The 25,255-nt window shown below is 30.8% G+C and overlaps 2 protein-coding genes across 2 annotated transcripts in view; both read left to right on the top strand.

The window, feature by feature from the left end:
* The window catches only part of LOC116766710 (tolloid-like protein 1), a 35,569-nt gene extending 12,805 nt beyond the window's left edge, over positions 1-22,764 (top strand). The window contains exons 3-20 of the mRNA XM_061521622.1: positions 6,601-6,851; positions 6,929-7,482; positions 8,341-8,653; positions 9,187-9,410; positions 10,331-10,509; positions 13,576-13,806; positions 14,086-14,226; positions 16,842-17,045; positions 17,333-17,445; positions 17,524-17,672; positions 18,039-18,244; positions 18,521-18,696; positions 19,274-19,402; positions 19,550-19,776; positions 20,141-20,255; positions 20,544-20,724; positions 21,009-21,259; positions 21,381-22,764. Of these exons, the coding sequence (XP_061377606.1) occupies positions 6,601-6,851; positions 6,929-7,482; positions 8,341-8,653; positions 9,187-9,410; positions 10,331-10,509; positions 13,576-13,806; positions 14,086-14,226; positions 16,842-17,045; positions 17,333-17,445; positions 17,524-17,672; positions 18,039-18,244; positions 18,521-18,696; positions 19,274-19,402; positions 19,550-19,776; positions 20,141-20,255; positions 20,544-20,724; positions 21,009-21,259; positions 21,381-21,626 (3,890 nt within the window). The 3' untranslated portion in view covers positions 21,627-22,764. The remainder of the gene's footprint in view (positions 1-6,600; positions 6,852-6,928; positions 7,483-8,340; positions 8,654-9,186; positions 9,411-10,330; positions 10,510-13,575; positions 13,807-14,085; positions 14,227-16,841; positions 17,046-17,332; positions 17,446-17,523; positions 17,673-18,038; positions 18,245-18,520; positions 18,697-19,273; positions 19,403-19,549; positions 19,777-20,140; positions 20,256-20,543; positions 20,725-21,008; positions 21,260-21,380) is intronic.
* Positions 22,765-23,217: 453 nt separating this feature from the next.
* LOC116767030 (ubiquitin thioesterase Otu1) lies at positions 23,218-25,007 on the top strand. The gene is made up of 4 exons (XM_032657179.2): positions 23,218-23,751; positions 23,879-24,051; positions 24,228-24,386; positions 24,525-25,007. The coding sequence occupies exons 1-4, from the start codon at positions 23,364-23,366 to the stop codon at positions 24,732-24,734; spliced, it is 930 nt and encodes a 309-aa protein (XP_032513070.1). The 5' UTR covers positions 23,218-23,363; the 3' UTR covers positions 24,735-25,007.
* The last annotated feature ends 248 nt before the right edge of the window (positions 25,008-25,255 follow it).

Genomic DNA, 25,255 nt, shown 5'->3' with positions numbered 1-25,255 from the left:
GAATTGTTATGAAACATCAGAAAACATACAAATCTAAATTCAATTAAAACAAAGATTAAATTAAAATAATTTAAATATAATTACGTGAATGAAATGAAAATCCTACTAAATCTGTTTGTCTAACTAATGCCAGATTAATAAATTATACTAAACCTCGTATACTTATTCAATAGGGTACTAAAATGATTGACTTATAAGAATGGAATTGAACATAACAGTAAGGCACAAAAAATAACAGTATTGAAGATGATTTTGTATTATCTTTTTAATTAAAGATTCCGTTTGATTTGTACCTGAATGTCCATATATAAGATTTAAATGGAATAGAACTGTAGGTACATCATACGAGTATGACCGTTGTCCGTGACAGTCCAGTTATAATCAATCGAGAGGAGTGCCCTATTCGTCGATAGTGTATAGGAAGCATTCAATGAGGATGGACGAACACACGTCGTTATTGTTGATATAGATGTAATGAGGTGCATTGTACTCACGGGGATTGTAACACGTGTGAAACAAGTTATATGTTATTGTATGATAATAATTAATTTTCAATCACACAAAAACTTTCTGAACGGATTTTTATTAGGTTCTATCTAGATAATAAAATTTAAATTCATAAAATGGAACTCATTTTTTCGGATGCTGAGCGTTTTTTATTTTATACCTACATGATTTCGACGTTTCGGTTACTTCATAATAACCCTGATCACGGGAAGACGAGAAAGGGAACCCAGACGTCCGTATTATGTAAATTTTTAATAATAAAAAAATCGTTGTATACGAAAAGCTTAGTTTCATTTTAATGTGTTCACGCGAAAATCGTTCATGTCGTTATTTGAATACGAACATTTAATGTGATAGTTCTCTCTGAACTCGTGATTGATAATAATCAGCATCATCATGTCTGCTTCATATATTTTGTAATAAACGAAACATTTTCATATACGTTCGTATTAATAATAAATTCGAAAACCAAACAACTGCTCAAAATAAAACGGCTAGATCATATTTTTTATGATGGAAGCTGTCAATATCACAAATCATTACATAGCATGTTATCATCAAGTGAAAAAGATAAAATATGGCGGCGTATACTCGCTCGCACCCCATTGAACGAATGAGGGAGTAAATTGAAAATGTAGAATTGTTATGGAATTCCTGTGAATGCATACATTAGTTGTGATTTATATTCCATATCTATATCAATGGGTTGTAAGTGCTTTATTTAATGTTACTTTCAAATATTATAGGTACTGCTGTGTAGTTTTGACCAAACGATCAATTATTTTTAACCATATTTTATTTCATTCATAGTTTTTTGTCTTTTTCAATATTTTGTGTTAACATAGAAATTAAATAAGACTAACAATTTTCTATATTATTAATAATTTTAATTTTAATATAAAAAGAAATAAACATACCTAATTAATGTAATATTCATGCCATTCTTGTAGACTAAATAGCTGGCGTCGAATGATAATTTCAAAGTTAGCCTGAGAATGTTTCAGACTTGCGTAAAATACTTAAATGCAGTCTGGCTGTATCTTAAACCGGCGGCGGCTCAGCTAAATAACGAGCTTAGCCGCCTGAAAATATTTTATGGCCTTTTTAATACCTCCTATTATATTTAGCAAATTATCATGACTGAAATATATTTTAAACTGGATTAAGAACAAGGATTTGACTTAACGTTATATTCAGAGAAACTTTTTTGTTTATACATATACATAAGTGTGACATTCCCTTCACCATTGTTAGGTAACTATTAACTTTGATGAAATTTAATTACAAATTAAATAAAGATTAATAGCATAAATAACTTGAAAATTCCATCAGTTGAATATTTTGCCAGTTATATCAATTTACAATAAATCCTCGAGTTAACAACTTGGCCGTGTCCCAAAATGGAAAATACAAATAGATTCATCCCGGCAATTAACGTCGTACAACCCACACAACATGTCCGCAAAATACCCATTAAGAGCAATAAAACTTCAGTTCTAAACTATAAATTTTAAAGTTCAATTTACTGTGCCCTAAATAACGTCTGTTTTACAGAATAGATCGATTGTTCATGCTTAAAACAATGTTACGGCTTGGTACTTCATAACCACGTTAAGTAATTTCGGAGCGAATTGTTTGCGATCCTATATTCGTTAGTGTAGCAATCAAAGTTTCTCGAAGGAATTTTAACAACAGAGCTCTCCTTGAGGGCGGTTTTCCAAATGTTCTATTTCATTTATCAGTCACTATTTAGCCATTTAGCGTATATTGATGTAAGTAAAAATTAATATAACGATATTTTATTTATTAATGCAAATCAAAATAAATATTAATAAATGTATAGATTTATTCGATTCTATTTTCGTTTCTTTCACAAAAATGAGACAGCCTTAGAAAAAACTAAACAAAGAAGTATAGAGACAATTTTGCAATGCTATGACAATAATTTTATTTCATATCTTGTCTCAGTTCACCATACCAACCTTATATGTTACATGATGTCACATATATCATCTTAACTATAGGAATTTAAAGCCTTATATACTTAGATATATTTAGACTGTCACAGTGTATGTTTTAAGACTGTCATAGTTCAAAGAAGCAATAACTTTTTGACCGTACGTATTATCAAGTTCGGTAATAATCGCTACGAATGAAACACAATATTGGGTAACGTATTTGGCTGTCAGAAACACCGCTTACCAAGAACGCTCCAGTGAACAGATATAGCCGAATAACCAATGGGAAGGAATTGCCTATTTGTTTGTTCAAGCATTCAAGTCTGCTTGACAGATATGCAAAATGTGCATATCGTTCATAGGACATGCAACTATCAAATTATAAAATAGTGACCTCTGTTCGGATATCAAATTGTGTGAAGTAGCTGAATTGTCAATAGAGAAATATAACTTGTATGTACTAAAGTATATGTATTTATACAAGTTATTAAAAGATAAAGGGGTCTTTTATTTTTATCGTATAAGATTATCGAGAATTATTTATTTATATAATTTAATCTATATTACATAACTATATTACGTATATACTTACATCAAAAATATATGAATAATCCGAAAAAAGTACAAGTCAAAAACTCTTTTACGATTTTCTGGTTACAATTAATTGAAAAAAAAAGTAATTGGAAAATTCTGATTTTATTCCAATAGCTCGCGGTTAAAAACTTTACAAAATTGAGGGCGTAAGTTGATAGCTATCAATTTTTTTCAAAATTGTGCCTTTTGGTAAAAATAAAAATAGATTTAATGTTATATTAAAATAAAACTATAGTAAATACAATAACTAGAAATAGTAGAAATACATCTTGAATGTATGTATTAGGAAGTTTGATTTTCTATCAGAATCTATTCTTCGCGTCAATTGTAATGAAAAGTACGTTGTTCCATTGTAGTAGATCGCTCCACATCCGAATACTCCCGTCCAGTTGGTAAAAAGTTTTCAAGCATTCCTGTCACATCAGAATCTAAAATAAGATTTCAAAAGATTCAATTTACTATCGATTTAATATAATTTTTATTCAACATGCTCTTTTGCAATTCTCTATTCTGATACCTATATCTGAGGTCTTAACCTCCAACAAGAGCCTTATAATCAATTTTTCTATAGTACATGTTATCAATTTTTAATTACATGAGTAATCAGGATTAGATTTTGGTAAATTAATTTTAATTTCTAAGTTTCAGTATCGGAATACAACATGCTAGCTTAGTTAGCAAATAATTTTCAGTACCGAAAACATACGAAAGCATACTACTGTAATAGAACTTCATAAAAGTCAAAGGATATATAAAAAGTAATTAGTTCTTTATATAAAAACACTCAAAGTTGCAATTAAAATTATCATACATGAACTTCCTTAGTGCAATCCAAACATTTTCAGTCTAGAATCAATGGAATCACAAACAGCGTGCATTCGTGGCTAACGTGAAGCACGTCGTACATTTCTCGTCGTGCGGCCGTGTACTGAGAATTAATTAATTGGCAGCCAGCGTTAGGCCGCAGCTGGGCAGAAACACGGGGTCATTACATTTTATGGCAACACCAGATGTACGTTGTTAATCGCCTGCAGCGATGTGCCTACATTATTGCAAATTTGAATTCGGTATTACATTGAATAATTAAAATCGTGTTTGACATGTGGATGTATTAAAATCCAGCTACACTTTTAATCTATTATTATATTTTATATTTCTAATCCGCTAACATTATTATATAATTTCATCTAAAGAGCGATTATGAAAACGTGGATAATCTATGTATCGGATGTCATTACACGGATTCCATTGCCTTAATTCTTTTAAATATTTTATTTATTATTGCTTAAGTGCTTTAATGGCTTTTGGAGTCAAGATACAAAAAAAAAAAACAATTTACCAGTATATAATTGTTATCAATAAAAGTGGATCTCAAAATTTTTAAAATAATAACTTATTTGAAAACCTCTTTTGGCAGTTATGATCAAAATCAATGCTGGCTAAATAAACGCTCTTAATGGACGAAACCTTTCCTTTAATAAACAAGCAACACGCCATTATTTTTGTCGATATCACTGGCAATGGACTCCGCTGGGTTTTAAAGCCCAGATTTAAAAGCAATTTTTCTGTATTTAATCCCAAAATTGTTCATAAAAACAAATATAGACAAACGGTCACATGAGGATTATTATATCTACTGAAAATCTCTTCATTATTTTATGTTGCTCTTTGTACTAAAAAAACATTTATTCGTATGATATAACATAAATTTTCATTATTAATGATAATAATAAGTTTTCATTTATATGGCCTCTTGTCAAATTATTTTTATAATTTTTATTAAGGTATAACAAAATCAGAAGAGTTTAGTATTATGACGAACGCATTAGGAACTTCAAACAAATACTATTGATATATATTTTTAATAATAATATTTTTTTTTTGTTATGATTAATTATTTATTCATCAATTAAGCCATTGAGTATATTTTATTAAAGTCTGTTTGGTTGGCTCCAATCTACACCAACATCTCAAAGAAGATTAGTAGACAATATTGGAATACATGTAATAGGAATATCGCATTCAGGGAATTTTCAAACAAAATTAATATCGGGAATAATTTTAAGCCGCTTCGACGAAACGATTAGGCTAATTAAACAGTTCTCAACATTCCGAAACGGCCTTAACTATTTATGGAAATCGACAAAGAAGTGCCAGCGGATAAAACAATTAAATCTATTCTGTTCATTAATTATTTGTCCAAAATAAAGGTCTAATTATTTGTCCAAAATAAAGGTCTAATTATTTTGCAATTGTAAAAGGAGTTATTGTACTCGGCTTAATCAATTTAAGTTGACTTGAATGTAAAGTTTAAAGGTCTTTTGTTTCGTTTAAACTCTAAATAATTAGAGGAAAGCATTGTCTTATACAACAATATTAATAAGTAATTAATTATAGTCACAGTTTAACAAATAAAATTATATTTTTATAACCCATAGTCCTTATTAATGTATGTATCACTACGGATTTATTTTCAAATAATATTATTAGATATTTATATAAATCAATGTCATTGAAAATGTGTATTATCAGTAGCATATCTATAAAATAAATAATAAAGTTCGTCCATAGTGAGCTATATTTAGTCCTGTATTAATTTCATATCTGTTCTGCATACATAAATTAAAAATTGTATGGCGTTTAGTAAGCGAGCTCTATACTATGTTTTTCACCGGGCTATGCTTGTGATTAAATACTCTTATGTTTTTATATGATCCACAACTTCTTTAAATTTAATACAGTATTTAGGATTTTAAAAATAAAAACGTTACGGAAATTTTCACATATATAAAAGCTTTTAGCCCAGCCCTTGGGGGAAACACGCAATAAAAGTATACAGGCAAAAATAAAACATGCTGTATTTTTATTTATAAGGAATGTTTAAACATCATTTATATAAAATATATTTTACAGCTCCCTATTATAAAAATATTTTTATAAAAGAGTTACATATCTATTTGGATAAACAAGTGGAAGTTTTTTCAATTATATCAGCATAAAAGGTGTTGTAAAAAATGTATGAATTACTGTTAAAATTATTCTACATATTGAATCAAAATGTTAGTATAATTGGGGTTTAAATAAATGTTCTCTTCGTTGATTTTTTCATATCTTACCACTCAGCTACTAGAATAAAATTAAAATAGTGAAAATGAAAACGACATCATAAAATGTAGAATAATATATTGGCGTTCAAAAACCTTCCTAACTACATGCTAAGGAACCTTTTACTAGACATTTGCTGAGACAATAATAGTACTTCGTAGTATCTTTACATTAAAGTGCACTAAACCCAGGATGGCTTTAAAACACGGCGGAAATCTCATCTGTACTATATTGAATTAATCGTCCTGATATTAATTGTTAAAATTAAGAGTGATATTTTATGTTATATAAAAAAATTCTCTTAAACATAGGCGTAGATATAAATATATTGGTATATGTCGTGCAATTTTTAATTATATACGTATTTTATCATCTATACAACAAAAAATTTTTCAAATATACCAACTCTAATCTCTACGTATATCTTTTGTTACAGAAAATTTTCAAGGAGACATCGCTATACCTGATATAGATTACTTTAAACCAGCAAACACAGCCCCGACAACATCCAAAATCAATAAATCGCTTCAAGAGGAAGTAGAAAGACTTAAAAAAGAAGTTCTATTAGAAGGACTCCAAGTTGAAGAAGAGGGTTTACCAGATATATTGAGAAAGAGAACCAAACAGCCTACATCGATATCAAGAGAAAAACCAAAAAAATTCAATGAAGTTACTGTAATAACTAAGGTTTGTTAGCAATCAGCAGAATAGATAGAAAAATAAATATAAATTTTAAAATATCTATATTTTTTGTACCCTTTTAGGTGATTCCACCGGGCTTAGATAAATCGATATTGATGAAAAATGGTAAAATACCACCCGGCGAAGATTTAGATAGTATTCACATGGGCAATCAGAGCAGGGATAGTCATTTAAACCAATCAAGTGTAACTGACAACTTAACTGAATCTGAAAGTCTTGAACAGGATGGCGTGTTAGTTGTTAATGTCTCAACTGATAATATATTGAATCTAGATGAATTTTATCCTAATATACAACTGTCAAACTTTTCAAACAAAATGGATGAAGTTACAAACAAAATACAAAGTAACAGTCGTGAAATAACAGGAGACAATAATAACTTTAAACTTAAAGACTTACCAGAGAACATGACGGTTGCTCCTGCTCCTACGAACGGTGTTATATTTACAAATGAAGATGACAATGAGAGTCTCATCAAGGCTACTGAATTAAATCAAGAGCTCAATGCAAATTATAATATCAATGATCTATTAAAACCCACGGAAAGTTTACAAAGTGTTGTTAATCTTTCAAGCCATAAAAGACGACGAAGAAGAAGACACGGGAACGGGAGACGGTAATAGTGAAATATTTAATACCTCGAATAATTGTTTTGTTTTATTAAAGTCTTACTTATTTAATGTAGGCTTCTATTGACAGTGGGATGTTATCTCAGCAATTCCATTACTTTACTCTCGTAAATTATTTACTGAATTAAATGGAGTTCCAAGTAATGCTTTCTGTTTTACCTTTGATTTTATGCACTTATAGAAATGTTTTTAAAACTTTCAAATCGTTTGTGCAATGATGGAAAATATACATTTATTTATTTCAAGTAAATATTGCCACTATATATTTATATTTTTATAATGAAATCAAAAGTGTAGGAAATGTAAAAAATAGTATGATTTTGTGAAACGAAATAAAATAATAGTAAAAATCTCTCGCTTATTTTATTATTTATTTACATTATTTACACGATAAAAAAAAACTCGAAAGTGACGATTTTTATTTTCAAAATAACAATATCAATCAAAAAAGGGTTCACAGACATTAATTTATATTAATTGAGTGTTGGCAGTAAAGTGACAACTTTCTTTGAGTAGATTATTGAATTAATTTCTCAGCGCCGCAGTTATATTTCGCAGTGCGCTAAGCGGCGCTAACTGAATTATATGTGTGCAACGAGAACTGCATACAATTCCATTCATTAGCCTTATTGACGAGTCGAGCTTTTTACCCTAGAACAGCTAACGTAGCTTTCGAGATTTCTTTTGAAAGGAAATCCGTTGTCAAAAAATAGAACAATTCCGTGGAATAATAAGTTGATGGCCAATAGAATCAGTTGTAGGTCTATAAGAAATATACTTATATGTGGCACAAGAAAACATAGTTTTTTATATTTAAAACTCGTTCACAGAATTCTATTTTACAGCTTAAGAAATATTCAATCAAGTGAACGAAGAGGTCACAATGCTGTGAAAAATTCGGGTGGGGAAAATGGATTAGAACTTAAAAAATCAGTCCTGCGTCACGAGAAAGCAAACGATTTAAACCAACATGAACCAGCCATTCTACTGCCTGAACATGAATTTTATGATAAATTCGAACTAAAATCTCCTCAAAAAAACGTATTCAATGAAACTAAGGACCAATCGTTTAATGGCTGGTTTTTTCGGGACTCTGAAGAAGATTTAGAAGCAAGCGAAACTCGTCACCACAGAAATCATTACTATAATCATACACAGGTAATAAAAAAGTTTTATTACATTAATTATATATATTTATGATTTCAATACAGTTAACTTTTGATTATATCAATTGCAAAGATAAGTAAGGAACGACAATTAATAACAAGAACAAACTTTTTCCCGTATGGTAGATGATAATTTTCTCTTATGTTTTAGTTTAAATTATTGAAGAAAATAACATAATAGCACTTACGCGATAAATTACACAAAGCTCATGACGAAATGCATGGAATACTTTTTTTGAAGTACCGAGTAATTTCCTAACTTACACGTATAAAATTACAAATTGAAAAACTTCCAGAAAGTCCCTTTTACAGCGGCAGGCCTCAGGCACAACGGCACTGAAGTTTTAATGTATTCTATAGTTACGCAAACTCACAGCGATAAGTTGGCTTATAAAAAACTTAACAAAAATTTTATTAAGCGTAAGCCGATGTTGTTGAACATTCATTACACTCCAGTTTCCTTTCTAGTGCTAAAATTTTAATGATTTTAAATAATCTATCAAACTAAGCCATAATTATTATCAGATGAAAAGGAGACATCGCACGGCCAGAGCCGCTACGAACAGGAAGGAGCGTATTTGGGAAAACGGTGTCATTCCGTATGAAATCGACGGTAACTTCAGCGGCGCTCACAAATCTCTGTTCAAGCAGGCTATGAGACATTGGGAGAATTTCACTTGCGTCAAATTCGTTGAAAGGGACGCTGAATTACATCGGGATTACATTGTGTTCACAGAACGACCGTGCGGGTAAATTACATGTTTTGGTTTACATGTGATAAATTGTTTTTTTGACAGAACGAAGATTCCATATACCGTGTTGTCTGGTTGAATTTAATATTTTATATGCACACATGGGTTCACTGTTCTTCCTTTAATATTTTGATGTTGTTTTGTTGCATTTAAATGATTCAACATGCAGACGGTTGAAAAATTAGTCCAATTTCAAACAATTTATTCCATAAATGATCAAATTATAGGTTTGCATGACAGGATTTGATGGATAAATTACTCGAGCACATGGATTCGTTAACATTCACCGGTATTATTTTCGATGTTTGAAACAGATTTCATGACGCACAAACAATAATTTAAAAAATAAATTTAATACATTTGATTAACTAAAGGTTGCATTTAAATTCATTTCAAAATTATATTTTACCTTTTAACGGATACATATGCAATGTTATGTTAAATTATTAAATATTTAATCATATATAATTAGGGATATGCTTAAAGTTCAATAACGGTCATATATTAATCTAAAAAAATGTTCTGAATATATGCATCAAATTGGTAAGTTACCTTAAATTTTATTTATTATTAAAAAAATAATAATTACCGAATGAATGAAATTTTGCACACTCTACGATCATATTTACACTTTGTTTCGTTAAAATAGGATTAGGTATTGTTATTTATTAATAATTCTTCATTCTTCATTCTTCCTTTAGATACTGAAAGAATAGAAATAATGAGATTTGGAACTATATAGCTTTCTTAGGGTGATTTTCGTCTAGTATCAATTGGCCAGTGAAACTGCTGCTAGTTTTGTTTGAGTAATACTGTGCACGTCTTTGCACGGATTTAGGCCATATTGAAAAAAACCAACCTATGTTTCAGTGGAGTAAAATATTTGTCATTAATTAAGACCAATAAGTTTCTTTCAGATGTTGTTCATTCGTCGGAAAACGTGGCAACGGAGCCCAAGCGATATCGATCGGAAAGAACTGTGACAAGTTTGGGATTGTGGTCCATGAGTTGGGACACGTGGTCGGCTTTTGGCACGAACACACTCGACCCGACCGGGACAGACATGTTCAAATAATCCGGGATAATATTATGACTGGTGAGTGCTAAGTGAATTCTCCACATAAGCCACACATCCTATAATAAAAATTCTAGAGAACATTGCATAGAGTTTATAAAGCATATAAAAATATATCTACAGTATAATAACGTACTATATGGATTGTTTTACTACATAGATATTAAAAGTAGATCTAACGTACAACTAACAATTGAACGAAACTTTTGAACGCTGCCGCTTGGTTGGAATCGTATTTCAAACTCCTCGTTCCGGCACATAAGTTAGAGTACATTAGAATAAAAACGACATCAAAATTGCAATTGCAATTGCAAAAACGACAATTTAATTATTTAACAACTTAAACTCCTTGATTGAATTGATTTTCCAGATATCTTTGGCAAGTAACTTATAATTTGACTAAACAGTCCATTCGAGGGTTAGAACTTCTTGACGTAATATAATCATAGCTCTCACTAATGCTATTATAGAGGCAAATTCCTTCATATTGTTTCAACAAATAATCTAAATAATGTAATTAACTGACATTGTTTGAGTGTAATTAAAATCTTAGTTGAGACCGTCTTGAAAACAATTTATCTTACGCCTTTATATTTAATGTATACGGATGTAGGTATTTCGCGAGTGCTCAGCCCTACTTGCACGTCACGCAATGTCACAGAATGACATAAATTAATTTTGAACATACATTTCAATTTAGATAATTAAATTAACACAGTATTTTGTAAACGTTATTACATCATTTATTGTATACATGCGAGTTAAAAAAATACATTAATAATGATAAAACATAATGGCCGGGTTTCATGAGTTTAGTTTTAAAGAACAAATTGTTTCACGCAAATGAGGTCAACCGAGGCTTATGATATTTATACAATATATTTGGAGGTCAACCGGGGCCATTTCATACCATTAAAGACATTTGATCCCGAGGATTAATCTCGTGGTAACCTCAACGCGTATGTCTATAACAAAAATAAAACAAAATGGCGGTTTGAAGAGGTCATATTCTTGATCTGTGCGAAGTGCGTAACGTCCTTGTGTCCCTTCAAGCCTGCACTTGACCCGAATATGGTGCGTCTCAGTTGCATTACTTTATATAATGGTGTTTTATAACAAGTAAACAAGTAGCTTATATCTTTTTGAAGTCGTTTCTGCATCTTTATTTCTTATTAAACACATAAAAGTAAAATTTTATAGTTAATGTATTGATGAACTCCGTGGACGACGGTAACTAATTACTTTAAAATGGATCGTCTGCTTGTATAATCTTTTTAACATGAAAAATAAGATGTTTAGTGATGTATGTGTAGGGATGGCCATTTGATTTCTCTGTTTTTATGGTGGTATTTTAATTTATACTGCGGTCGTATCTACTTGCGGGTGTTCATTAAAGTGTATATATTTTATTTTTGGTTAATCATACATACTTGTATATAGACGGACATCGATACTGTATACGGTTTCTGTGCCTTTTTACAATTCGGCAATATTACACATAAGACTCGTAATCAGTTCATACTGGTATCACTGACACAATGTCTTTGACCCATAACTAAATATTCTCGCGACTCTTTTCTGAGTCACGTCATGACACGAATCTTGTTTGTATCCGGAAGTAACCTACTTCTTTTAAATACATAAAATGTTACTATCATAATGTAGTTGCTATAGCAACCGATTGGTAACTGACCTCAAGGAGTTAAATGATGTGATTACCACTGATATTGTCAATAGCTATTGACCTTAAATAAAGATAAGATAAGATACAGGCTAAGGAGCATCAATAAAACTATTTTTCAATGTCAAAGTGAAAGAATACAAATTATGGGAATTTATTACGATGAATTAGTTCACATTAGTTACTGTGTATTTCGTTTTAAGGGTGCATAGAGAAAATTAAAAGCTTACACTTATAAATGATAAGTGACAGAGGCCCCAAAGGTTAAGGCCAAAAAATATATGACGAACCCTAACCTACTTCGGACTAAATCAATTTGTAGTGACTCGTATTTTAGGTAGCAACAGTCTAGTTCATGCGGTATTGTCTACAGTAAATTAATTACTTCCAGTAAATAACAGCGAAGCTAGAATAACATTATTATATTAAGGACCAGTTAAAGCCACGTCCCTACTTTGTTTGGGCGAGAAATATTGAATCAAAATAGTACAATATGATAGGCAGTTGTTCAATTAGTTGGTAATAAAGGAATTAATTCAGAAATACCTACAATATTTATACTGTGTAAATTTAACAAGAAATAAAATAAGCACGGGAATGATAAGTTAAAGGACGGATTCAAAATATGTTTTGATTAAATATCCTTACCCCGTATTTTAAACATAAATTGAAATGAAAAGCAGCACCTTGATATTCTAGACATACAACATTTTAAAATGTATTACAAGTTTACAAAATTCAACCTTAGCAGGTAGCTTTATGGTTGATATTACTTGAAATTTTCATATTTTAATTGCCGGAGATAAGGAACTATAAGGTTATTGTCATCAGTTTTAATCTATGTCAATTTTGAAATTTGTAAGGAGTCGAGTTCAAAGTATCCAACATTGGTTCTTAATTGAGTTTACTTTGAAGTTGTTCTTTAATGGGAAACTCCGAGGAGTTATAAGTTTTACAATAACCAAAGACATTAAAAATAAATTGTAACAAAAATAGAAATTTATGGAACAACATTGAAATGCCTAAATTGTAATCACATTGTGGCTACCGAACTCTTCTTCAAAACTTAATATTGAACAAATAGGATTTGTTATCATTTACAGGCGAATGCAAGTTTCAAACGAGGATTATATAAACTTCGAAATTAATTTTCCTGAATCCGCTCCCAATGTTATTGGAGTGCTCGCATCTAACAAGTTTCCGCAAGTTTAATACTTTTACCTGATGCTCCAAGTGGGGTTATAGATATTGTGATGAATGATCAACTTGAGACAGTTCAGCTCTTTCAAACGACGATTCTAAATTATATCTGTTTAAAAGATTTATAATTCATCATGATTAAATCTGAATCTTACTATGAAAAGCACATTAAATTGTAGAATTAAAATCTTTCGTTTTAATTTCAGGGCAAGAGTATAATTTTAATAAGCTAACAGAAGAAGAAGTAAATTCTTTGGGACAGACGTACGATTATGATTCTATCATGCATTATGCGAGAAACACTTTCAGTAAAGGGACGTTCTTAGATACGATTCTACCTCTTGAAGTTCATGGGAAGAAGAGACCTGAGATAGGACAGAGAGTGAGATTGAGTGTGAGTGACATAGCTCAGACTAACTTACTATATAAATGTGCAAGTAAGTTTTCAATTTTGATATAAAAAAAACTACATATATATTGCATTTGAATAGAATAAAAAGTTTAATCGAATAGAAATATCTATTTTTGATATTAAGGGTACCATTAGTGAATTTAATTATTTCTTAATAACATTACTTATTGATAAAAATACATACTAAATATCTGATTAAAATAATAATACAGTATAGTAATTGTACTTACGAAACATAATATATATCTGACAGATGGATCAATTCTTTCATACAATGAACAACATTGAATTTATTTATTCCTAGAATGCGGAAAAACGTTCCTTGGTAACTCAGGCTGGTTTAATTCTCCTGGCTGGGGTTCTGAAACACCACCAGAGACTCCGGAGAAATGCGAATGGAGGATAGTCGCCACTCACGGAGAACGAGTCGTCCTGAACATTACTGGTAGGCATTCATTTATTACTAAGGAAACTTCATAACTTATTCATCATTTACTATGAGACTGTCGTATCATTTTAATATGATACTGAAATTATTAAAACGAGAATTCAGCTCACATTGTATTCGTGTAATGTTTTAACTTTTAAAACCTATGTGTACATTTTAATGATTTTTAGTGTCACGAAAGTTGTAGTTGTTATTTATTTTTAATTGGTTATACATGTGTAGCTAATTTAGTACTAAAAAAAAATTAAATTTATAAAATTATTATTTTTTAAATAGCTCTTGAAATAATATTTGAAGATTAACAGTAACTAATAATAGCAAAAGGAATATACCATTAAAACGATTGTTAATAAAAGTACAGTAAATTGAACAAATAACTTTTAATGTAAATCAATTAAAAAAGTCCATACGGAGCGTTTAGAAAAAAAGACTTTTATGTTCGGCCATTTTTAATTCCATTGAATTGAAACTTGAAAAGGAGGATAAATATTTAAAGGTGTATTTGTCCGGGGTGAAAGGGACAACGTAAAGCGCTACCAATCAACCTTTGATTCTGCCGATTCACACAGTACGTGTATACATGTAATATACATCTAATAGGTATATACCTTATCCCTGTTTAAATCATTTACAAATTGGTATTAAAAACTGAAGAACAAATTGTGTTATCATTAATTTTATCTACTCAAGATTTGTTCATATAAAGGTAGAAAAGTTCATATAGATTTTGCTCACATAATTGTATAGTGTTATATGTTTAAACTACGTTATATGGAAGCAACAGCTATTACAAAATGGAGCGTTGTGCCTCGAAGCGCTCTCTAAATATGTTATATATAATATTCTAATGGAATGTTCGTAAATTGAATTTAATAGTATTTCTTTGTACTAGAAATAATCTTGTCCGCTTGTTAAAAGATTTACGATACGAGTAAGCGTTATCTGACTTATGAAGAAGGTATTTTTATAAATAATAGGGTCAGTTTTACTATTTGTTATTCTTTATAAGAAAGCAATCTTCCATCTAAAATATATCACTTTTACCATAAACATACAGTTAATAAAAATAACTATGAATTGATTTAAATAAGTCCATAGATAGAACAAAATTTCATTAATGAAACCAAATAAAAGCTCTGACAATACTTAAAATATATAAAGAAATATTTATTACAGATATATCTGTCTCAAACATTTAGAGTATTCGGATATTAAATTGATTTATACGCTGAACCCGTTTTAAGTCTACAAATCCGATATCCTGCAGATAATAACGAACCTATTATAATAGAATTTCTGTCTATCAAATTTCGTAACAGTTGAACGATTATATTAGTTTCACTTTTACTTTAATCGATATATATTTTATTTGTAATCGATGAAATATTTCGTTGCTTGCAAAAAAAATATCACCGTTTGTACGTTTTGGTCCTTTAAAAGAATCTTTGAATATTTTTCAGTGAATAATTAAAAAGACTGGTTATTAGATAAAGTAATTTACCTTTTTATGTAAATTTCTTCGTTTGACTTTATATCAAAACTATATATCAAAATTACTAATTGTTTAAATGTCTAAAAATCTAAAATATTCACACATGAGTATTGCGAATTGTGAAAATAAAAGACTGTACATTCGGTCAGCCAACCCACCCACTATAACTAAATCCTTCAGTTTACACAACATTTCTCTCTTATTAGACCAATGATGAAGAATTGAAAGCAAGAGGGTCCAAAATGAATTGGTTTTCTAAGAGAGGTCATAAATTATCGCTACTTGGTTTACGAGGGTTGTACTTGACTCGATCCTTATTACTTAGAAAAGTTTTGTAGTCAGCCTGTTTGTTGATGAGCGACTATTTCAAGAATTCAGTTGCTACTTGAATCAATCTCTGAAATTGATATTAAAGTATGTTGAACAATTTACGCCCATAAAATATATACTTAATTGCTAAAGTAGACTATTTTTAGATACAGCTTTTAAGGACAAAATGGTGTGTGACTGTGTCGTCTTTTGATTTTCACATTACCTCAAATATTTTGCAACTTCCCTTAGAGTTTGAAATACAAAGGTTGAGGTGAGCTTTATGAAAATACCATTTTAGAGGCTTCTAATACACTACCAAAAAAGTTTACAAATAAAAAAAAACTTTAAAATTATTTGAAACGAGAAATGCCATTTACGTCATTATTTAGACAAGGTCTCTTTAAGATCCTTAAGCTATTCAGGTCTCGCCTTTCTTTTACTTTCAATGTTTTTACTTCCCCATTGAAAGGAAAGTTGTTTATTTTCTACAGCCTTGAATGAACGTAGCTCTCAGTCTACTTATAACGCAATAGGTATTTAGAGTGTTCTCACTCCCGTTAGTATCAAGTAAAATACTTGCAAGTGTTTGATACTGTTATGGAGTGTTCCGTACTGAAAAAGCTTTTAAAACAAACCCTTTGCTGGCGAAGCTATTATTTTAGTACATCACATTTAAAGTGTAAAAACTTGCAAGTGGATCAGAAATTATATCGTCACATTTTGGTTTATAATAAAGATATATTAAAAATGTATAAAAAAATTAAAAATGTTTCCGTTTTTGTTGTTTTAATGTAACTGTCGTCAACAGAGATAGATATTCACAAAACGGATGGTTGTCGTTCGGAATGGGTGGAAGTCAGGGATGGTTATATGCCAAACGCACCAGTCCTTAGTCGTATCTGTGGTTCAGGGAAAGGACCAATGATGAGATCAACGGGATCCAGGCTAACGGTGGTCTACCAGCCGGGGACGAGGTCCAAACCTCACAGAGGATTTAGAGCACATTACGAAGGTATATGAGTAATAAAGTAACAATCATATTGTACTAGTCGTTTTGATATGAAACAAATTAATAATTTACTTATTTAAATTGATGTAACTCACAATTTGTTTTTATCAACATTTATAATTTTGGCATACTTCATAAATTAACGAAAAATAATTGAAATTTTCACAAAATTTACATAAATTTTATTGGCAACATAATACCAATAGTTACAAAAGTTTTTCAAGAGTATTTTGTTGAATATAGACAAAATAAAAATATTTTTAATCTTATATTAATCCATTTTATCTCAGCTGTATGCGGCGGAGACATAGAAGTTGATAGTAGTGGTCATCTAGAGTCACCGAACTATCCCGATGATTATCATCCAAATAAATTATGCATTTGGAGACTTTCCGTGCCACAAGTGAGTAAACAATACCGCTAAGTTAATAGTTGAAGAAAATAATCCTCTATGTTAACAATTTATCACCCAACTTTGCAGGATTACCAAGTAGCATTACGATTCCATTCATTCGAAGTGGAAAACCATGACACCTGCAATTATGATAAAGTAAAAGTAAGAGACGGAGACTCAATGGACAGTCCTCTGATAGGGATGTTTTGTGGACATAAGATTCCGCCTGACATAAGGTATTAACGATTCAGTAAAAAGAAAGCTTTCAATTCAATTAATGTCAGGATATTAAAATCGAAGTTTCAACCTTTGCTGTTTTCGAAGCTTTGCTTTTCATACCAAGAAATTTTTGAGACAAACTATATGCTCATCTAACTAATACATTGACACATCTAAGAATAGCATAGTTACGTAAGAAAAATGTGCATAAAAATCGGTTCCATTAATTTTTGCACAATTAATTCACAAATTTCCAAAAGTTACAATTCGAATGCAATTATTTTTTGCTATTTCATAGGCAGTTAAAACGTAACTTGAAACTAGCTTCGGCAGTGCATTAAAAACCAGTAAAAATGACACTAAGCTGATGATTTAATTTCAAGGTCAACATCAAACAAACTGCTCGTGATCTTCGAGTCTGACAGTTCGGTACAGAAAGCCGGTTTCTCGGCTACCTTCATGAAGGAATACGATGAATGCACCTCCATAGACCACGGCTGCAGTCACTCTTGCGTCAACACTCTCGGTGGTTACGAATGCGCATGTGACATTGGCTATGAGTTGCATTCAGATGGAAAGAAATGCGAGAGTGAGTGGTTACCATTATTATATAATTAATAAATACTTTGTTATATTCTATAAAGTTTGTGTTTTTATTCCATTCCGTTCTGTTGTTATATCTTTTTAATGTGTTCATAAACCTGTCTTTTAACTCTATTTATATGGTTAGCAATGTTGAAGTTTCCATTTATATTCTATTCCACACTATTTCCTTATTTATAATACAAAGCAATATGTTCCTATGATACGTGTACTGTTACGAATAGTAATCATATAAATATTTTTATGATACATTTTATTCTAGATGCATGTGGCGGAGTGCTTTACGCTCCGAACGGTACAATAACCTCACCGTCTTTCCCGGACTTGTATCCAGCATCCAAGAACTGTCTTTGGGAGATCGTAGCGCCGCCTCAACACAGAATCACTCTAAACTTCACTCATTTCGATTTAGAAGGCAGCAATAATATGTATCACCAGGTAATAAACCCACTAACGGTAATTTACTACGCAGTAAAACCCAACGTTCCACAAAACACGCAGTCGTTTCAACTAATCGAACGATTAAACCATTAAAACTTACATCTCCAAGACAAGGTCTGAGAGGAAAATGACGGAAATGTTACGAGATCGTCACGCGATCACTTTGAAACCTTTCAGGATCATTTAGATTTTCACAAAATGGTTACATATATAGAAGTATTAACAAAGGATACATTAATATAATTTGCTAATATCTACTGTTTACATAATAAGATAAATTTTATAAATTTTTGAATAGAAATTAAAGAACAGAATTTTTTTTAAGTTCAGGGTGTCTGTTAATGAAATAATATTATGGAGGTAATTATGACAATGGGACGGTCAAAGGGAACAAACACTTTTATACTTGAATTAAATATCCAAATACTTAGATGCAGATGTATATTTAACTACACTCTGGAGTACTTAACATTTATTCAATCTTAAAAGTAATAGCTTTTTATAGAACAATAATTACGTCACTTCACCCACATTTAAATAAATATGGAATACAAATGTAATTCCTTTGTACCAGGAGTGTGAATACGATAGTGTGACGGTCCATTCGCGACTTGGTGCTGACGTGTTACGGAGGCACGGCGCTTTCTGTGGTTCGGTCGTCCCGCCGCCTGTCACCTCAGACGGATCCGTGTTGCGAGTACAGGTATATACACTATAGTTGTTACAGGAACAGTTGTAAATAAAATATAACTTAAACATTATAAATACTACCATACCTAACTTTATCACGTAATATTTGTTTTGTTTTATTATTGGATGTAATTCGCCAACAAAATAATCCAATTTTCAGTTCACGTCGGACACATCCGTTCATCATTCGGGTTTCGCGGCCGCGTATTACATAGACGTTGATGAGTGCGCAGACAATAATGGTGGCTGTGAACACGAGTGTCACAACACTCTTGGCGGATATGAGTGCGCGTGTCACAGTGGGTTCACACTGCACCCTAACAAGCACGACTGTAAGGAAGGCGGGTGCAAACATGACATCACGCACCCGCACGGAACCATTTTTAGGTGACATCATAAACTTTTATTTTCGATGTTGTTTTCTTTATCTTATTTAAATGTTATTAAATTGAAAACGTATTTATTTAGCGTTATATGATTAAGTAAAAATTTGGAATTATATTAATTTAATCACACATACATAATTCTATACCTAAGTTTCTATTACAAAAATAAAAAGTTGTCAAGATTCCTTTCTTACCGGATCTAAACACAATTCATGAAACACTGACCTGTTCAAGTATGTTGAATAAAAACTTTATTTTTTAAATCTGAAAGCTTACAACAATATCCATGAAATAATTACGCAATTTCAGTGATTACCTGCAAAAATATTTAAATATAACTAGCCTAAAAATATATATGTTTCCAGTCCAAACTACCCAGACTTGTATCCATCACGGAAGGATTGCGTGTGGCAATTTTCTACCACCCCAGGGCATCGTATCAAGCTCATATTTAACGTGTTTGAGTTGGAGCCGCATCAGGTACATCACAGAATTAAGTACTCATTCTAGTTCCTAACGAAATGCACAAGTACTGATGTTTGTTAGAGTGAGTTAAGAAATAAAATTAAAAGTTACATTTAAATATGATTGCTAGAAAAAACGAAGCCTTTGTCAAATTTAAATAATGTGTGGATAAGTGTATTTTATTTGATTTTTCTGATTATTTGATGATTTCTACTATGATGTACCGAATAAGGATTTCATATTGGATTATGTCCAATTAAAGTACATAATATTTTTTTTACAAACATTTTTTCTTTGCCCTAGGAATGCACGTACGACCACGTAACAATCTACGACGGAGCTTCAGCCGACGAGAAAACTTTGGGTAGATTCTGCGGCAGTAAACTTCCGCATCCAGTGGTCGCGTCACAGAACCAGATGTACGTAGTGTTCAAATCCGACGCTTCTGTGCAGAGGAAGGGGTTCCTAGCTACTTATTCCACCGGTAAACTACAATCACATTTTATTCAAGCATTTTTTAGGTCCAACAGTAGATATTTTTTTATAATCAGAAGAAATAAATTGATTCTAAAACAAAATATAGTCAATGAATTATAATAATGAATGCGGTGATTTTAAATAGCTTACTAATGCTTCAAGCTTCAAGACCCAATGATATTCTGTTTGATCTCCAGTATCGATAATCGTAATTCATTAATTTTAGCCTTATACTGTTAATGTAGGTCATTATAATTGTAGAATTTAATACTATTGAAACCGTTTTTGTAGCTTGCGGGGGTTACCTCTCGGCATCAGAGACAGTGAAGCACTTGTACTCCCACGCTAGATACGGGCATGACTCATACGAGTCGCGAGCTAACTGCGATTGGAGCATTGTGGCGCCATTGGGATATTTCGTACGACTTACATTCCTCACATTCGAGTTGGAACCGGAAGCTAATTGTGGTTATGACTTCGTTCAAGTCTTTGGTGGTTTGGAAGGCAGTTCTGGTGATTACGGAAGCTTTTGTGGATCTAAGGTTAGTGTTAGAAATTGTTTTTGGAATTGTATTTAGGTGAAAATTTAGCTTTTGGAGATTTCATTAACTTTTATCCGTTTGTTTAAGAATATTACTAAACTGGTCACAATATTCCTACTAGATGCCGCCACAAATAGTTTCTACAACAGAGGCTCTCCTACTGAGGTTCCGTACAGATGATTCTATAGTATTCAAAGGATTTTCTGCATCATACGAAGCTGTGAAACCTGACGTGTGGAGCGGAGAAGATAGCTCCGAGGGCGGAGAAGATTTGGACGAAGAAGAAGACGAAGAAATGCCACCTCTAGTTTTAGGGAGGAGAGGTCTCCGCGCCCCTTTACCACGATTCGTTCGTCGGCCCACGTGACGGTGGCCATTACGTCACAGACACCGGCAGCATAGAAATGCCCATCGTGTCAAACCAAGACCATTTTAAAAACGCATTCAGCTATCCATTGCCATATTAGATTTATCATATTATACTTTGAAGAATATACCAAATAGTAATAATAATCTTAAATTGAAATAGAATGTTGACATAAAATTAATTAGCTAACGAGCAATATAAATTTATACCCCTTCAGCTTAATCTTTCCTCTTTTCAATAGTTTAAGCCTATATAAATTTTAAAACTGTATCTGGCTAGTCTTGTGGTAATAACGTTGTTTTTATATCCGAACGGATTCTATGAAGTCAAAAAAACAGTTCGAAATAGTTTTATATGACTGATTGTAAATGTAAATAAATTATTCGTAGGAATAGACTTAATACTTAACGTAGTTACCAATTGAATACTCTTAATATATTAATTAAGAAAATATTATAATTTTTTTTATATAGTGTATGTAAGTATATAAATCTTTTCCAACAACCAAAGATTTATCGATAGTAGAAGTTACATAAAATATGTGCCATTTAATATATATTAATATTGTAATTTCAAATACTTTGATTTTGAAGTGTATGTTTATAGGTAGAATGTACTTACAAAATAAACTTCATATTTGTAATATAAGATACCATTTTCTCTGTTTTTAAGAAAATTTGACTAACTAAATACTATTACGAAACAAGATATATGACAATACACGTAGATTTAAGTTAATTAAGCATAATATTTAAATTGTAATAATTAAATTAAAATTATTCCAATTTTTCAATAAATCCCGTTTTTAATTTACTCAGTATATGTAATTTTTTATGTTTAAATAATATTTTAACGTATTTAGACATAAAAGTCATATAATTCAAATAATTAATTGTCTTTGGTCAGGAAGCATTCACTAAGAAATAAACAAGTGTGTTACTCTTATTACTAGATACTGTAGAAATGTTTTAGGAGTAGAATGATAAAAATATACGTTTGAATGATGTTTGTGTGCCAAAATCAATATCAGTGTATACATAATACTCAATGTGTACAACATAACATATTTTTACTTTAAGGCGGAAATTTGTCGTGTAGAAATGTCATATTATTTTTATTAAAATTATTAAAAATCAAACTCTTTTATTACGTTATATAATATCTAATATAATGACCAATTAGAAAGCTTACTGATAATAAAATTTATTTATTTCAAAATTAACGAAAACCTCAACAATGTCGGCCTCGGGTTTCAAATTTCCTAATAAATAAGGCAAAAAGTAAACATAATTTTAATCGAACACCAAATCTGCCCAGTTGTACATTTATATTGAAATAAAACCAAAAATTTTGGCGTGTTTGGCTTGATGACACACTGAAGAATACAAACTTGTTTATTTATAATATTTTTAAGATTTAAAAATTTGATTGCTAGTCTACATAGATAATTTCCTATAAATGATATTTAGGTTTTCTTAAAATCAAAATCATAGACAACTTGAACTTGACATTTTCATTTGGCTATTATCCAGAGCGAAAATGTCGAATGTCGATGTCAGTTAGTGATTACGGCTTAGCCGCTTTTGTGACTTGTCATTTTAAAAGTCAAGCGTCGACATAAAGTGATGTTATTTATTTATTTCACATATATTTTCTTGGCGTCTTTGTGACGAATATTTTACCATTTAAATAATTATTTATATAGACTTATAATTTAAAAAGAGTTATTTGAGAACAATGACTTCTTTAGCGTTTAAAGTTAAAAGTAAAAATGGTCAGCAGATATTGAAAGATTTGACCTCTGAAAGTACTGTGGGTGAATTAAAAATGTTTCTTTCGAGTATATCAGACGTTAGCGCCGAAAGAATCTGCGTATTGTGTGGATATCCACCTAAACCATTAGACATTAGTAACGATAACAAAAAAATTACTGATATTGGTTTAAAAACGGGGGAGTCATTAATAGTTGAAGAGAAATCAGCGCCAGCACCAGAAAATAAGAAACCAGAGATGACTAAGCCAGTGGAGAATGGCGTGTCGCACGAAACAATAGGACCCTGCAGACCTGGGATTTTAATGAAAAAAGTTGTTCCTTCTGATAACTCTTGTCTCTTTACTAGTATAGGTAATTATGTAAAATTGTTGTGATGCGTAATAAATTGCCAATTAGTTGAATCTATATGAAAGTATATATGTATTAATAATTCTTATAAGAATTTTTATAATAGTACTAGTAATTTTCGTAATTTCAGGTTTTGTATTAAATGGTAATATAGATACAACAGTCCATACACTTATGCGTCAGATTATTGCAATGGAAGTAGCTAGCGATCATAACACATACAATGAGGGTGTCTTGGGACGTCCAAATGCAGAATATTGTGCTTGGATTCAGCAACCTAGCTCTTGGGGTGGGGCGATCGAGGTATATTTGTATCTATCATATTTAATTAAAACTGAAATATTCTTTAGATATTTAATTGTTACTTTTGATTTATATGCTTTTTTCTCACCTTTGTGAGAGTTAGTATAACTTTACTATGACATATATATATTTTTAAATCTATTAAACTTATCTTATATAATCCTCTGTCATTGCAGGTGGCGATTCTGTCACGTTTCTATGGTTTAGAAATGGCTGTGGTAGACACACTTAATGCTATAATAAATAGATTTGGCGAAGATAAGAATTACGGTCAGAGAGTATTTCTCTTATTTGATGGAGTACACTACGATCCATTATACTTAGAACAATCTGATGTAAGTTTTGTAAATAAAATATGATGATAAAGTTGAAGGTAGCTGTAATATAACTTGATTGATAAGCCATTGTAATCATTTTATTATGAAAATAACATTTATTATTGAGTGTACTGTATAAATTAATATATTTTCCAGGGTGGGATTCAAACGATATTCCCCTCCGAGGATATGGATATATATAGGGAAGCGGAACAATTAGCTAAGGAGGCGAAATCGTCACGTCAATTCACAGATTTAAACAAATTCACATTAAAATGTATGATCTGTAATAAACTATTGACTGGACAGGTCGAAGCTCAGAAACATGCTAAAGAAACTAAACATACTAACTTCGGTGAAGTGTAAAAGTTCAATTTGATAATTAACATCAGATTTGAGTCCCATATTTAATTTGTTTTTTTTTTTCATATAATTGTCATATCTTGTATGTACACATTTCTTACATGAGATAATTCCTGAAAAAATGTAGGACATTTATTAATTTTAATTTTTAATGTTATGGATTGCTTAACGTTTGAATGTCACAAAATAAAAGTGAAATTAAATTGTACAGCGATGCTATACCAGATGAATATATTTTGTCATTTTGTTAAATATTTAATAAATTAATCATTTTTATTTCGATTTTTTTTTTTTTGTTTTGTTTCGGTTATGTATTATAATTTTTTTTTTCTATTTCCGTTGATAAAAAATATATTCAGTAGTTTATTTTTGACACATCTTATAACTGTGACTTTGTGACAATGTCTAATAATAGTTATCAAATTTTGGATAAAGACAATGCTACTGCCAATTTGCCTTCATAGAACTAACATGATAATATAAAAAATTATATAATGTTGCAGTGCTCAAGACAATCGTTCCAA

The sequence above is a fragment of the Danaus plexippus genome, chromosome 10 (genome assembly GCF_018135715.1).
Source record: "Danaus plexippus chromosome 10, MEX_DaPlex, whole genome shotgun sequence".
Taxonomy (NCBI): Eukaryota; Metazoa; Arthropoda; class Insecta; order Lepidoptera; family Nymphalidae; genus Danaus; species Danaus plexippus.
Note: the sequence above shows the minus strand (reverse complement) of the source record. Positions and strands in the feature narration are given on the sequence as shown.

Excerpts from the sequence above, each read along its gene's own strand:
- LOC116767030 (XM_032657179.2), top strand. The coding sequence starts at position 23,364 with ATGACTTCTTTAGCGTTTAAAGTTAAAAGTAAAAATGGTCAGCAGATA. Across the intron at positions 23,752-23,878 it reads TTGTCTCTTTACTAGTATAG|GTTTTGTATTAAATGGTAAT; the intron begins GTAATTATGTAA and ends TCGTAATTTCAG. Across the intron at positions 24,387-24,524 it reads TATACTTAGAACAATCTGAT|GGTGGGATTCAAACGATATT; the intron begins GTAAGTTTTGTA and ends TATATTTTCCAG.